General features: G+C 42.1%; 1 protein-coding gene across 2 annotated transcripts in view; it reads right to left on the minus strand.

Moving 5' to 3' along the window:
• Window positions 1-14,910: 14,910 nt before the first annotated feature.
• The window catches only part of znf574 (zinc finger protein 574), a 28,410-nt gene continuing 25,611 nt past the window's right edge, over window positions 14,911-17,709 (minus strand). Inside the window, exon 10 of one of the 2 annotated variants that reach the window (XM_010903310.5) lies at window positions 14,911-16,361. In XM_010903310.5, the coding sequence (XP_010901612.2) occupies window positions 15,771-16,361 (591 nt within the window). In that variant the 3' untranslated portion in view covers window positions 14,911-15,770. The remainder of the gene's footprint in view (window positions 16,362-17,709) is intronic. The other variant, XM_010903309.4, reaches the window with a different exon arrangement.

Genomic DNA, 17,709 nt, shown 5'->3' on the forward strand with positions numbered 1-17,709 from the left:
GTACTCCACCAAGTTGGAAGTACTCAGACTAGCCTGGATAGACAGTACACTACAATGCCGGAAAACACTCACGCCTTCTCACTTATTTCTCCAACCTGATTGAGGTGAAAAAAAACAATCCAAAATGTATCTTTGATACAGTTGCAAAGTTAACAGAAAAGTAATGCTCAACAAGTGGGTCTTCACTTTAGCTGTAATGAATACATGAACGTCTTTGATGAAAAGACCATCACCATTAGAAAACAAATAACTGACTATAACTTAAATAGTTATTGTCCCCAAAATCTCAGTTGTCCTGAGAATGTCCTGAACCTCCCTGACCTGGTGTCAATGGGGACAGTTGATTGTTTTGACCCTGTATAGCTCAACACGTTCACTAAATTAGTAATGAGTTCTAAACCCACAAATTGTCAATTAGACCCGATTCCAACAAAATTACTTAAGGAGCTATTTCCGGTGCTACGTCAGCCAATGTGGAAAATAATAAATTACTCCCTTGCCTCTGGATGTGTACCAAAATCACGAACATTTTTGGAAATTAAGCCTCTTCTAAAAAAAATCTAATCTGGATCCAGACATATTAAACAATTATAGGCCAATATCGAACCTCCCGTTCTTCTCAGAAATTGTAGAAAAATGTGTTCTCCAACAACAATGTGTTCTCCTGAAGACAAATAACATTTATGAAATGCTCTAGTCTGATTTCAGACCCCATCATAGTACTGAGACTACACTCGTGAAGGTAACAAATTAACTGCTTCTTGACCTTAGTGCTGCCTTTGACACTATTGATCAGTCCCTTCTCTGAAGAGAGTCTGGAAACCCATATTGGGCTACGTGTTCTAGCCTGGTTTGAATCTTATGTTTGTATGTGTGGATGGCATATCCTCTGACAAAGGTATGTTTTGGTGTCCCTCAAGGCTCGGTTTTGTAAAAACACTTTGTGAAAACTGATGATGTAAAAAAGGCTTTATAAGTACATTTGACTGATTGATTGATGAGTCAGGCCTTCCAACAGAAGAAGAGCAACTCCATCTTGTCAAGGCTGAGCTTGAGATGATAGGCTGATCTCCAAACAGAGATGTCTGATTCATAGATTGAATACCTGACAGTAAAGGCATGGGGACTCTTGTGAAAATTGATGGCAAGATGAATGCAACATGTTATCAGAAAATACTGGCAGACAATTTGCATTCTTCTGCATGAAAGCTGCGCATGGGACTCTCTTGGACTTTCCAGCAAAACAGTGACCCTAAGCACAAGGCCAAGTTGATCCTCCAGTGGTTACAGCAGAAACAGGTGAAGGTTCTGGAGTGGCCATCACAGTCTCCTGACCTTAATATCATCGAGCCACTCTGGGGTGATCTCAAACATGCGGTTCATGCAAGACTGCCAAAGTCACTTTGCATGACATGGAGGCATTTTGCCAAGACGAATGGGCGGCTATACCACTTGCAAGAATTCGGGGCCTCATAGACAACTATTACAAAAGACTGCACACTGTCATTGATGCTAAAGGGGGCAATACATAGTATTAAGAAACTTTTTAACAGTTCATTTGTTTAACAGTTCATTGTGCCATTCTGTTATGACCTACTGTTGAATGTGAATCACATAAGAAATAAAAGACGTGTTTTGCCTGCTCATTCATGTTTTCTTTACAAATGGTACATATATTACCAATTCCCTAAGGGTATGCAAACTTTTGAGCACAACTGTATATTTTTTTATCCATTATGTTCTATTCATTTAACACTGTTCTATATTCATATCCATCATGTTCTACAATGATCACCCATCATGTTCGATATTCCTTATCTATCGTGTTCTTTATTCATTATTCATTATGTTGTAAGTTAATTGAGATATCTATAATGTTGTCCAAATCCCTTCCTCTGTCTCTGCCCTCGGTCGCTGATACTGGACAATAAAACTTTTGGCTTTGTCTCTGACCTCTCCACTCCACTGTCAATTCTTCAGTTGCTCCTGCATTCTGTTACATAACAATCTTCTTGATTGACCTTTGGAAGTGTTAGTGGGCAGACATCATTTTCCATTTATTACTCATGTTTAGGATTGTCAGCATCAGCCTCTGCCATACAAATTTCTGCCCCTTGAGGCTCTGATTGTGCTTGTTTCTGGCTTAAGTATATAATAGGGAAACATCCCCAAACTGTGGTTAAATCAAAAAAAGTTGACTAATGAGGACATATTTCACATCCATGTTTAAAAGAAGATGTTTAGGGCAATAGGTAAAATTGGGGTTAGGGTTAGAGTTAGGGCTAGGCATTACCGATTAGGCCATGTGCCAAGCAAATGCATCAAGCCATGTGTGTGGAGGCGGAAGTCCATTAATTCCAATGGAGTGCAATCCGCACCGCTGTGACTCATCTGCCAAACTAGGTTGCAGAGATCTTGGGGAGTTTCCAAACGAGTGTGTTGCTTTGCCGCGCAGTATCAGAAACAGAAGTAGATCAATCAAGAAGGTGCAGATGTGTAGCTTTCAGCTGTGTGTTTTTTGGGATAGCAACAGGCACACTTTGACAGCACAACATTGCCATAGAAAAGTACGAGTTCATTATCATAATCATTGTCTGGAAAATCAGTTATGAAACAGGATATTTTGCAGTATTCAGGGTAGGAGGGACATGTTTGTGTTATAAATGGTATGCTTGCTATACCAATGAACATTATCATTCATCTACTATGAGACATTCTGGAAGCAAAAATATCTGGCATCTAACTACTTTTGCTGCTACCCATTTCCATGCAGCATGTTTGATATCAAGATCATGGTAAACATCTGCACTTGTTGCGTCATACGTAGAATCAAACTCTCCATGGTGCTTGATTTTTTCTGTTTTTATGCACCAAGATGGCAATGATTATGTATAAAGCAACATAGGGCAACATTTCGATACAATCAATGTGCACATGGCCTTAGGGTTAAGGATAGGGCTAGGTTAAGTTTAGGCATATACAGCTCAGGAAAAAATTTTGACCACTGCACTTTTTTCTTTCCTTTCCAAAAAAGTTGAAAAGGAAAGTTTTGAGTTAGGAACAGAAGCATTCAATTTGCAGTGGTCTCTTAAATGTAACCCTTCTGTTCCTCACTCAAAACTTTGGGGCTAGGCATTACCGATTCCAACTTTGTTGGAAAAGAAAAAAATGTGCAGTGGTCTAAATTTTTTCCAAGGCTGTAAGTTAGGTTATTAAGGTAAGGATTAGATTGAAGTTAGGGTTAGGCACTAGGGCTGGGTAAAGTTTAGGCTTAAGTTAGGTTATTGACATTATGGTTATGGTTAGGAATAGTAAAAGTTATTTAAGGGCAATCAACTTTGCTCTCCCCATTTAGATAGCTAAGTGAACATATGTGCATGTGTGCCAATAGCTACAATTTATCTAGACCACAAACTACAGAGACAACCACATTAAGACCACATACTACAGAAAACACAGTCTACAGAGACCACAGTCTACAGAGACCACAACATACAGACTACATACTACAGAAAACAGTCTACAGAGACCCCAGTCTACAGAGACCACATACTACCGAGACTTGAGTTTATAGATATCATGTACTACAGACTTGAGTTTATAGAGATCATTAATACAGAGACTTGAGTTTACAGAGATCATATACACTCACCTAAAGGATTATTAGGAACACCATACTAATACTGTGTTTGAACCCCTTTCGCCTTCAGAACTGCCTTAATTCTACGTGGCATTGATTCAACAAGGTGCTGAAAGCATTCTTTAGAAATGTTGGGCCATATTGATAGGATAGCATCTTGCAGTTGATGGGGATTTGTGGGATGCACATCCAGGGCACGAAGCTCCCGTTCCACCACATCCCAAAGATGCTCTATTGGGTTGAGATCTGGTAACTGTGGGGGCCATTTCAGTACAGTGAACTCATTGTCATGTTCAAGAAACCAATTTGAAATAATTCGAGCTTTGTGACATGGTGCATTATCCTGCTGGAAGTAGCCATCAGAGGATGGGTACATGGTGGTCATAAAAGGATGGACATGGTCAGAAACAATGCTCAGGTAGGCCGTGGCATTTAAACGATGCCCAATTGGCACTAAGGGGCCTAAAGTGTGCCAAGAAAACATCCCCCACACCATTACACCACCACCACCAGCGTGCACAGTGGTAACAAGGCATGATGGATCCATGTTCTCATTCTGTTTACGCCAAATTCTGACTCTACCATCTGAATGTCTCAACAGAAATCGAGACTCATCAGACCAGGCAACATTCCTCCAGTCTTCAACTGTCCAATTTTGGTGAGCTTGTGCAAATTGTCGTCTCTTTTTCCTAGTTGTAGTGGAGATGAGTGGTACCCGGTGGGGTCTTCTGCTGTTGTAGCCCATCCGCCTCAAGGTTGTGGGTGTTGTGGCTTCACAAATGCTTTGCTGTATACCTCAGTTGTAACGAGTGGTTATTTCAGTCAAAGTTGCTCTTCTATCAGCTTGAATCAGTCGGCCCATTCTCCTCTGACCTCTAGCATCAACAAGGCATTTTCGCCCACAGGACTGCCGCATACTGGATGTTTTTCCCTTTTCACACCATTCTTTGTAAACCCTAGAAATGGTTGTGCGTAAAAATCCCAGTAACTGAGCAGATTGTGAAATACTCAGACCGGCACGTCTGGCACCAACAACCATGCCACGCTCAAAATTGCTTAAATCACCTTTCTTTCCCATTCTGACATTCAGTTTGGAGTTCAGGAGATTGTCTTGACCAGGACCACACCCCTAAATGCATTGAAGCAACTGCCATGTGATTGGTTGATTAGATAATTGCTTTAATGAGAAATTGAACAGGTGTTCCTAATAATCCCTTAGGTGAGTGTACAACAGAGACTTGAGATCATATACTTCAGACGGTTGGCAGTTAAGGTAAGGTTTAGAGTCCCGCTTATGGTTAGCATTGGTTTTATAGTTATGGGTTACACTGAAAACAGTAACCATGGACAATTCTTTATGGAAATACTATTAAGAAATATAAACCTATAAATCTGTGTGAGTGTGCATGTATGTGCATTGGATGATTTGTCCAGGGAGAAACAATATATAGTGTTGGTTGGGTGTTTTATTTCAAATACACCTGATCAGCATATTTCATGCTCTCTTTCTCCCCACTTTTTCAGTTGGCCGCCCCTCCCTGCATCCCTCCATCCCTAATCCCTCATGTTCTCCCTTGTAGACCAATATGCATTCAACAGCTGCCTCTCTTTCTCTGATCTCCAGCCCACAACCCACCCCCACATTCACACATTTATACAGACTGTTTTTAAAACACATATGCACACTCATACATACACACAAGTACATACACTATAGACATGCACACATATACATTCCTTAATGGTTAGAGAAGAGAAACCAGCGAAGAGAAAACAAACACAGACAAAAATACTATCTTAACGAACACAGACATACAGGCCATCTTATTAAACACAGACATACAGGCCATCTTATTAAACACATACATACAGACAATCTTATTAAACACATACATACAGACAATTTTATTAAACACATACATACAGGCCATCTTATTAAACACAGACATACAGACAATCTTATTAAACACATACATACAGGCCATCTTATTAAACACATACATACAGACAATCTTATTAAACACATACATACAGACAATCTTATTAAGCACATACATACAGGCCATCTTATTAAACACATACATACAGACCATCTTATTAAACACATACATACTGGCCATCTTATTAAACACATACATACAGACAATCTTATTAAACACATACATACAGGCCATCTTATTAAACACATACATACAGGCCATCTTATTAAACACAGACGTACAGGCCATCAAATAGAACACAGACATACAGGCCATCAAATAGAACACAGGCATACAGGCCATCTGATAGAAGACAGACATAAAGGCCATCTAATATAAGACAGACATACAGGCCATCTAATAGAACACAGAATTACAGGCCATCTGATAGAAGACAGACATAAAGGCCATCTGATTGAAAACAGACATACAGGCCATCTAATATAAGACAGACATACAGGTAATCAAATAGAACACAGGCATACAGGCCATCTAATATAGACAGGCATACAGGCCATCTGATATAAGACAGACATAAAGGCAATCTGATATAAAATGGACATACAGGCCATCTAATAGAACACAGAATTACAGGCCATCTGATAGAAGACAGACATAAAGGCCATCTAATTGAACACAGGCATACAGGCCATCTGATTGAAAACAGACATACAGGCCATCTTATATAAGACAGACATACAGGCCATCTAATAGAACACAGAATTACAGGCCATCTAATAGAACACAGAATTACAGGCCATCTAATAGAACACAGGCATACACGCCATCTAATATAAGACTGACATACAGGTCATCTAATAGAACACAGGCATATAGGCCATCTGATATAAGACAGACATACAGGCCATCTGATTGAAAACAGACATACACAAACTGCTGCAGGTGTCTAGTGGCCAGTGGTAGGTGCTCTCCTTCCTCTGTCTGGTTTCCCTCTACCGCTCTTTGCTCAGAGCACTTTGTGGTTCCTATGTTAACTTTTGCCTGCAGAGCAGGCACAGAGAGATGGAGAGTGAATGGATGGAGATAGGAGGAGAAAAGGAGTAAAATAAACAGGGTGTGAGAAGGAGTGCAAGAGAAAGGGAGAGAACTGACATTCGGATGAAACACAGCCTCATTTGTGGAATAAGGAATAACTTATAGGTATTCCTGTCACATATCCACAAATATCAATGAGAGAGGGAGGAGAAAGGGAGGAAAGAGGAGAGGGAGTAGAGTGAAAGGAGGGAGGGGAGAAAGAAAACAATGAGGAGAGAGGGTGGGCAAATGAAAAAGGAGTGAGAAAAGAGGGAAACGGGAGGGAAGAGGATATGGAGGGCAAAACGGAGGGCGAAACGGAAGAGGCATGGTGGTACAAGCTGGAGAGGCAGATGCTTGTACACTGCAGCATAAATACACACACACACTGCAGCACAAATACATATACCCACACACACGCATGCTCACACGCGCACACGCGCTGCAGCATAAATACACACGTGGCAGCAAAAAACACACAGACATAGACACACACTCAGGCCCAAGAGTGCACACACAAACACACTAAACACAGAGTTGTTTTGACAAATACTCCTGTTTTCAAATTCACTCAGACAAGCATCCTAGTCTGACAGAGAATCACACACACACACACACACACACAAACACACTCTCACATTCAACTACACACATTACATGAGAGGAGACTACTTTGTCAAAGTCACAGCAGGTACAGCCACCTCAGCAAAGAGAGAGACATATACCGCAGGCAGAACAGCGAAAGAGAGAGAATAGAGAGAGACAAATAGGGAGAGAGAGGAGAAAGTAGAGAGAAAAGGACAGACAATGGAGAGAGAGAATAGGGACAGACATAATAGCGGGACAGAGAGAAAATAGAGAAAGAATGGAGAGATAGAATAAAGACTAGGAGAAAAGAATAGAACATGACTGAGAAAGGAGCAATAAATGGGGAAAAGTGTCTCAGATGATTGACCATTGTTAAATAGGTCACTTATGATGGGATACTTCATAATTAAGGAACAGATGAATGTGATTAATCTGGCAACATAATGCGGTATGTGTAGTCACCCACAAATGTAGAGAAGGTGGTGTCTACCTAGATCTAGGCATTATGGTGTAATGGTAACTATCTACTTATTTTAATACCAGATGAACTCATCACCAAGAAGCCAAGAACTCATCTTTTATTCATTAGTCTAAACTGGACAGAATGGAAATCTAATTGTAGACTATTCAACTCATTGACAGAATATAGTTGGATTTCAAATTCTCTTCTGATACTATATTATTTAATTCTGCGATTGCTTGATGAATGACACATGAATGATATAATTCAAATTCCATGGATAAACTACATTTATCATAATGCCATTCATTAGTATGACATTAATGCCATTCACAATTTAGGGTTGAGGACTCGCTTACAACATTGTAGGAGAGATACAATGGACGTACAACAGAATTCTAGATGAGATACAATGGACGTACAACAGAATTCTAGATGAGATACAATGGACGTACAACAGAATTCTAGATGAGATACAATGGACGTACAACAGAATTCTAGATGAGATACAATGGACGTACAACAGAATTCTAGATGAGATAAAATGGGCGTACAACATAATTCTAGATGAGATACAATGCATATAAATGATAGCTTATGTGATAAAAATACATATTAGTGTCTTCAACGTATTGACAGCAAAGATCCCCACGATAACGGATTTAATATATGTCCTGGACAAAAGATAAAATCATGTCACTTAACAAAAGGCTACCTCTTGTCTATTTCCCTGGGGAGGGTGAATCCACGTTATCTATCCCCAGTACTGAAGCCCTCGTCCTCCACCTGAGAGGGAGCCTGTGGTGTCAGCAGGTTCCGTCCCAGCGCTGAATATGCACATTATTTCTGAGGGTCAGGTATTTATAGGGCCCCATAGAGGGACAGAGACAGGGACATGGAGGAACAGAGAGGGACAGCAGGGGATAAGGACCGACATGCCCTGGGACAGAGACATAGAGGGACAGAGAGGGACAGAGAGGGATAAGACAGAGAAGCCCAGGGACATGGAGGAACAGAGAGGGACAAAGAGGTATAAGGTCAGACAGAGACAGAGATATGGAGGAACAGAGAGGGACAGAGAGGGATAAAACAGAGAGGCCCAGGGACATGGAGGAACAAGGAGGTATAAGGACAGACAGGGACAGGGACATGGAGGAACAGAGAGGGACAGGGACATGGAGGAACAGAGAGGGACAGGGACATGGAGGAACAGAGAGGGACAGGGACATGGAGGAACAGAGAGGGACAGGGACATGGAGGAACAGAGAGGGACAGGGACATGGAGGAACAGAGAGGGACAGGGACATGGAGGAACAGAGAGGGACAGGGACAGGGACATGGAGGAACAGAGAGGGACAGGGACAGGGACATGGAGGAACAGAGAGGGACAGGGACAGGGACATGGCCTTATTGTATGTTCAGTCAGAAAACTGATGAGCACTATTAAGAGGAACTGTGCAGGGAAACTCCAGTTACCATTTATTTTCTAAAGAGAAAACCTGAAGAGATGCAAAATAGAGACCTTTCAGTAAATGAAGCATGGATCAGGGAGCTGAAGAGGTTGCTTAGCTGAGTAAAGACCTATAGTGAAGACCTCCTCTCAGACTGCCAGATGAATCAAATATGTTTTGTGTCAAATTGAGGTGCGTTGTTCATAAAGTATTCAGATGCCTTCACTTTCTTCATACTTTGTTTGTTTTATGGACTTAAATTATAATTTATTTACAAAATTGCAATCCACACAGAATACCCCATAATGACAAAGCAAAAACATGTTTTAGTGATAATTTATAGGGGGAAAACATAACTGATGTATATAGTATTCAGACCATTTCTTTAGTATTCTGTAGAAGTGTCTTTGGCACCAGCCATATCTATGAGCAGGCGCAGACTGGGGTAAAATATCAGGAATCCGAAGTGGAACGGGATGTAATTGTTAATTACTATTATTTTTAAAGTTATTAACTATACTTTAATAACTACATGACATCACAAATATGGTTTTATTATAATCTGCCGTTTGCTATCGCACGAGGGAAATGCTTGAACATTGCAAGTTAATGTGACACATCCTTTTTGCTACTTATCACTGTAATTGCCTCCATTTATGATCATGGACTTGTGAGGCAGGCTATTCAACTACTGGTGGACTCTTCTGCATTCATTTCAACTGTCTGCATCACTACTATTTCCTCAGGTGTTTTTCTCTTTATATCGTACCCTGCCTCCATCCTCTCCATCCTCTCGCTTTTCTCAGGCTCTGTATTGGCATTTTTTAGGTTGCCTATAAAATCTATTAAGTTGACTGTACTATAATGTAGTTTTAACTTATTTTAACAGAATAAATAATATACATTTAAGAATATTAGTAATGTATTAGGTTTACAGAAAATACCTATTTACAGTAACTAATTTACAGTATTCCCCTATTCAAAACGCTAGAGCACTCCGTAGCTGCAATGCCGCACCTGCTACGGTCCCAAAAACCGACTCCGTGTCTGTCTCCACTGCCTCAGCTTCACTTACTTTAGATGTAAATAAGAACATAGATTAGAAATCACATACTTTAGACCAGAGGTCTCAAACCGGTTCCACGAGTGTCTGCAGGTTTTCACTCTCACCTTGTACTTAATTGACTAATTAGGTCACTAATTGGTTTGTTTCTACCCCCACCTGGTTGTTTAGGTCTGAACTGGGAACTAATTTAAAGGAAAACCCAAAAACCTGCAGACACATGGCCCTCCGTGGAACCGGTTTGAGACCTCTGCTTTAGACTATTGTATTTGACAAAATATTAATATTAAAAAAATATATAAAATTAAAAGTTGTTTTCTTTCGTCATAGCCAGTATGCAAAAAGGCCTGTTGCATTTTGGGACCTTAAGTAAGCTTGCAAACTGGCCCAACAGGCTGGCAGACAATGATTAGCTAGCTAGCTACCTACCCCCACATAAAAAACGGCGAAGGTGAATAGTTTGCCTCCTATCACGTACTTCAGTTAGCTAGCTAGCAGCACACATTCAAAATTCACCAACAGGAGAACATATCGCTAGATTTTAAAATAACATTATAACGAACACCTAAAATTAAGGGAAGCTAGCAAGTTAAGCACGGTATCATGTGTGCCGTTTTCCCATCACAGTTATAGTACTACTCGACTTTGGTATGACAGGAAAATAACCTTTGGGCTGAGTCTGCGTCCAAAACATCTCCATTATGCAGCATCTCCCTCAAGTGACTGTTGACGTTTATCTCTGACTTTCTCCGCACCACCTTTTCTCTTCCTCTCCATTTTAACAACATATGTTAAGAGAAGCAGCAAATACAAAAAAATATATTTGCTTAAGATATTGACCAATACTGTTCTAAAAACCTGTTGGACAAATTCAAATATGCACTGGTCACTCCTCCCCCTGAAATACTGGGTCGGTCCATACTGGGTGAGTAGCCGTGTAGACCTTTGTGCGCCAGATAGAAACGGAGAGAGAATTGAAGTCAGGCCGAGAGGCCCACTTCAAAAGCAATGAGCGGCTGCTGGGTGGCCCACATTATTCCCGATCGCCAGTCTGCTCCTGTCTATGAGTCTTTACAAGTATGCCTCTACCAGCTTTGCACACCTGGATTTGGGCAGTTGTTTTCCATTCTTTGCTGGTCCTCTCAAGTTTTGTCAGTTTGGATGGGGAGAGTAAATTAACTCCAATCTTCAGGTCTACACAAAGATGTTCAATCGGGTAGAAATCCAGGCTTTGGCTGGAAGGACAGATTTCCTTCAGTCTAATGCCCATTTCTCGTGTTCCTTGGTCCATGCAAGTCTCTTCTTATTGGTAACCATGGTGGTTTCTTTGCAGTAATTCAAACATGAAGGTCTGATTCACAGTCTCCTCTGTTACTTGTACCTGTTACCTGTTACTTGAACTCTGTGAACCATTTATTTTGGCTGCAATCTGCGATGCAATTTATAGCCAATTTCCGAGGCTGGTAACTAGAGAAATTGTCCTCTGTCGTAGAGGTAACTCCTGTGGGGGTCCTCATTAGAGCCCGTTTCACCATAGCGCTTTATGGTTTTAGCAACTGCACATGAAGAAACTTCAAAGTTCTTGACATTTTCCAGATTGACTAACCATGTCTAAAAGTAATGGTGGACTGTTGTTTCGCTTTTCTTTTTTGAGCTGTTCTTGCCATGATATAGACTACTACAGTAAAGACATAATGATGGTCTTCTGTATACCACCCCTACCTAGTCACAACACAACTGAATGGCTTAAAGGCATTAAGAGGGAAAGAAATTCCATACATTAACTTTTAACAAGGCACACCTGTAAATAGAAATGCATTCCAGTTGACTAGTTCATGAAGCTGGTTGAGAGAATGCAAAGTGTGCAAAGCTATCTTCAAGGCACTTTGAAGAATCTTCTAAATGAAATATATTTTAAATCTGTTCAACACTTTTGTTATGCTATGTGATTCCATTTGTGTTTTTTCATAGTTTATATATTTTCACTATGATTCTACAATGTTGAAATATTACAACCTCCCTTGAAAGATTAGTTGGATCCAAACTTTCGACTGCTACTGTATGCCACAACACAATTCTTAGTGGTCTAAGAAGTCCTTGGAATTGATGGCAAATTCTTTGCCTCTAAATAAACAGGTGTGCCTTTCTAAATCATGTCAAATCAAATTTGCCACAGGTGGACTTCCATGAAGTTCCGGGGACATCTCAAGGGTGATCAAATGACAAAGGATAAATCTGACCTGAATCTGGAGTGTCATGGTTAAGGGTCTGAGTACTTATTTACATATTTACATTTAACATTCAATAAAAACGCATTTTCACTTTGTCATGATGGGGTGTTGAGTGTAGAATGATGGTAAGAAATAAATGTAATCAGTTGTAAATTAAGTCCACAACACAACAAAATCTGTAGAATCTGAAGGGGTCTGAACACTTTCCGAAGGCATAGTAAGACTGGATTGTCTCAAGACAGAGGATTGAAGCCAGTTACATTATCAACATGCTGCTTTAATAATGTCTTCAGTTCAGTATATATATTTTATCTTTATTGATATAGACTCTGAGACCTAGCTTCTTTTTTTTTTACAGTTGAGACCTGTGTTATAATAAAAACTTTCAGACTGAACATCAAAAGAGTATTGGGATTGCTTTAGGCACCAAAACACTGAGCTTAATGTTATTTTGGGACTTAGAGAGGAGTATATATTTTTTGTCTATTGCTCTAAGCAAAAACTTGAGCAATAGACTGGGCAGCAGCATAGAGTACTCTGACATCAGCATACAAATTTCAATTGCAGTTTTTCACAGTTAGATATAATTTACATACAGAATGAACAACAAATGACACAAAACTGAACACTAGGGAACTCCTTTGTGAAATACTAGGAATTTATATTCAACCACATCCATTACAATGACCTGGGTTCTATCACTAAGGTCATTCTGAAGCCCATAAGTCAATTTCTTCATCAAATGGAATTATACATCCATCCATCCATCTTCTTCCGCTTATCCGGGGCCGGGTCGCGGGGGCAGCAGTCTAAGCAGGGATGCCCAGACTTCCCTCTCCCCAGACACTTCCTCTAGCTCTTCCGGGGGGACACCGAGGCGTTCCCAGGCCAGCCGGGAGACATAGTCCCTCCAGCGTGTCCTAGGTCTTCCCCGGGGTCTCCTCCCGGTGGGACGGGACCGGAACACCTTCCCAGGAAGGCGTTCCGGAGGCATCCGAAAAAGATGCCCAAGCCACCTCAGCTGACCCCTCTCGATGTGGAGGAGCAGCGGCTCTACTCTGAGCTCCTCCCGGGTGACCGACCTTCTCACCCTATCTCTAAGGGATCGCCCAGCCACCCTGCGGAGAAAGCTCATTTCGGCCGCCTTTATCCGGGATCTTGTCCTTTCGGTCATGACCCAAAGCTCATGACCATAGGTGAGAGTAGGAACGTAGATTGACTGGTAAATCGAGAGCTTCGCCTTGCGGCTCAGCTCTTTCTTCACCACGACAGACCGATACATCGACTGCATTACTGCAGAAGCTGCACCGATCTGTCTGTCAATCTCCCGTTCCATCCTTCCCTCACTCGTGAACAAGACCCCTAGATACTTAAACTCCTCCACTTGAGGCAGGCACTCTCCACCAACCTGAAGTGGAATTATACAGTTTATCAAAAGCCTTTGAGAAGTCAGTGAACCACCAGAGAATTATATATCTTTTTAATAGTATTGTGCCCTGGTCTAAAACAAGATAGATATTCAGAATGCGATTGTCAGCTAAAAAACAACAACTGTCTACTTATCTAAGATTCTGGAGTTTTTGCTATGTGAGACAATTCAGAGATAGGATGACAGTTACCAAGGTCACTAATATCAACATATGGGCGTTTTTCCATAGTTTTTGAATGACCCCAGAAATCAATATAAGATAAAGTTTCTCAGCCCATTTCATTTTAGTTTTGATGACTTGCAAAGCCTTCAGGATGTTTTACACTGAACGGAGATAGTGAAAAATCTCTGGGATCCGTTATAATATTGTGAATGTGTTTGCATTCAAGAAGTAGTCAGGTGAAAGATTCATACCCACTGTGGAAATAAAACGATAGTGGGTGTGTAGGATGGCCAGAGGGATGAGGATGAGTAGCCAGGCAAACAGTGGAGGTTGGAGGAAAATTAATTTACTGAAAAGATTACTTCCATCCTTATCTCCACCAACTGAGGTTAGTATAATTCTGTGAATGTCTCCTCACCTCAAAAAAGGCTGCAAAAAAGTATTTTAAAACTAGGTTCCTCCGCTGAAATGCAGCAATTTCTCTCTCTCAGGATCCAAAACAATCTCCAGCATTTCTCATTCCATGTCATGAAAACAAATCAAGACAGTGTGTGCGTGTGCGTGTGAAAACCCTCCCGTCAGCATTTGCTGGGTGGGCGACCGTCATAAAGGGAGCTTTAGAGAACTATAATGGGGTGTTGCAATGCAGGCAGAAGTTCTATCACATCAAGCCTTTCCCATTTTAAACGCAAATGGGATCATTATTTTTGATGTGTAATTTCCCATCCAGCTGAGATCATCACAAAAACGTTCTCCTTTACTAATCATAAGTAATTACCATATGAAGTTAATCAATTCACATCTGTCACAAACATTTCATTAACACCACAGCTGAAACTATACACGAATAGCACAATAGTGATAATCAATTAAATTAATATCCAGCGTAATTACATGCCTTGTAGGGTTATTTCATAATGATTACTGCCTGAGCTCTGCTTGGGTATGATCTTGTCCCCAGTCACATCTTCCCCACACTATTATTAAGGTCAAGTAGCATGTGTGCGTGTGCATGCGCACATTTGCTTGCATGTTTACAGGACACCTCAATGACTAACTGACTGCCTGTGTGTCAGACAGAATCCTTACTGTTGATGCCAAAGAGAATTGTAGATTTACTGTAGGGTCTATGGAGGCCATCCTATTTATTGTGGGAGATGACATGGCCCTGTTTTCGCTTCCTTATTCACTGAGAGAAGGAGAAGGGAACCGGTAAAGCATTTTATTTTAAAACAAAGCAGAATTTATTGCTTTTAACATGTTTCCTGGGTTATACCACCTCTGTTAGAACGCACTCTAAAACATGGTGTATGTACATACACTTTGGGAACACATTTACAATCAGCTTTTCACTGTAAACACTTTCTGCCATGCAATTATAGTTTTCCTCACTGGCTTCGATATAATATTTTAACATTCACAATCAATTATTTGATTCCAAACACAGTAGCACCTCTCAAATCTTTAGCCTTAAAATCAAAGAATATGCAGCAAAACAGATCAAGTTCATGAACCAATGTTCTGACCATCAAACATTGGTTCCTGAACATATACCCGGGACTGAGGAAAAAATAAAAAAAACTATACAATGGGTTTTGATTGAACTCGTTACTAGTCTGAAAAGCTACCTACTTTCAGTCTACTAGGCTTCTCTACCCCCTCCCTCTTCCACGCCCTTATCCCCCCTGTCTTTCCCCCTCCTTCTCCCTCCCTTTTATCTAGTCCCCTCCTCTATGAGATGGTCTCCTCCAGGATGAACTCGATTGTGTGTGACACCTCCTGTCCATCTACCACAGTGACAGAGGGGATCTCGTGTCCCTCCATGATGGCTGAGAGGGATGGGACCGAGATGGCCTGACCACCAAGGAACACCAGCTGGGAGGTCCCAGCCTGCCCAGAAAACATAGCCCCAGAGGCCTGCTCAGAGACTGGCACCGCCGGTACCATAACCCCCTCGGTGGCTCCATCAGCCTGGACCAGCAGTATGGCCTGCACTGCTGACTCTCCTTCGCCCCCCGCCACCAGAGACGACAGCACCCTCGCCCCTTCCGCCTCAGCATCCGTGGCACCCCCGGTCTTGTCGTCTTGGCTGTGCAGACGGATGTGCTTGTCAAGGTTGGAGCGGGACCGGAAGGCAGACGGGCATCGATGGCAGGGGTAGGGCTTCTCTCCACTGTGGATGCGGGCGTGCTCTGTGAGGCGGGCGGCCACGCTGAAGCTCTTCCCACACACCCAGCAGCAGAACGGCCTCAGGCCGCTGTGGATGCGCTCGTGGTCCTGGAGGTGGGGCAGCTGGCGGAAACGCTTCCCACACGTAGAACACTGAGAAGGAGGACAAGGAGGAAGAGGATGAGGAGAAAGGATGAGGAGGGGCACGCGGGGAATCGAGGAGGGAACATTAATATTCAAAGATTTAGAAAACTGTTAAGAAGAAGATCTGCAGAGACGAAACACTTCTGGCTGACGAGGCAGACAAAGAGGAAGAGGAGAGGGAGGGATATCAAAACAGAGTGAGTGAGTGTGAGAAAGAGAGAGAAAGAAAGAGTACACAATAGTAGGTAGAGACAGAGCAGTAAATGATACACAGGGGACTAAACCATGAGTAAAAAAGCTGCCAGAACTGAGCTCCAGTACTACTGCAGGATATTTATCTTATTCTACACTTTCTGTCTGCCATACTGAATGACCACAGAGACAAAGCCTACATTAGTAGGACCAGAGGGAGTCGGCAGAGACATTCTCTCCCCAACACCTTCACAGCTTTGACTGCTTTTTTATATCAAAGTGGAGAAGCCTGGGGGTGGGAGGAGAGGCCAGTGTGTTTAGGGCCTCCTGCCTGTCCGGACCGGCCCAGTGGAACCCAGTCCCAGAATAGTAACAGAGAGGAGCTGCCAGGCTCTAAGTCATTAATCATACTGCGGGGGGAGAGAGGGAGGACACTAGCAGACATTATACACTGGAGTGACATTATACACTGGAGTGACTGCAGCCACTGGAGTGACCACATTATATACTGGAGTGACTGCAGCCACTGGAGTGACCACATTATATACTGGAGTGACTGCAGCCACTGGAGTGACCACATTATATACTGGAGTGACTGCAGCCACTGGAGTGACCACATTATATACTGGAGTGACTGCAGCCACTGGAGTGACCACATTATATACTGGAGTGACTGCAGCCACTGGAGTGACCACATTATATACTGGAGTGACTGCAGCCACTGGAGTGACCACATTATATACTGGAGTGACTGCAGCCACTGGAGTGACCACATTATATACTGGAGTGACTGCAGCCACTGGAGTGACCACATTATATACTGGAGTGACTGCAGCCACTGGAGTGACCACATTATCCACTGGAGTGACCACATTATATACTGGAGTGACCGCAGCCACTGGAGTGACCACATTAGCCACTGGAGTGACCACATTAGCCACTGGAGTGACCACATTATACACTGGAGTGACTGCAGCCACTGGAGTGACCACATTATATACTGGAGTGACCACAGCCACTGAAGTGACCACAATACACTGGGGTGACCACAATACACTGGGGTGACCACAATACACTGGTGTGACCACAATACCCTGGTGTGACCACAATACCCTGGTGTGACCACAGATTTATAGGGATGATGAGGATGATGACCAAATGAAGG

The sequence above is a fragment of the Esox lucius genome, chromosome 20 (genome assembly GCF_011004845.1).
Source record: "Esox lucius isolate fEsoLuc1 chromosome 20, fEsoLuc1.pri, whole genome shotgun sequence".
In the NCBI taxonomy this organism is placed as follows: Eukaryota; Metazoa; Chordata; class Actinopteri; order Esociformes; family Esocidae; genus Esox; species Esox lucius.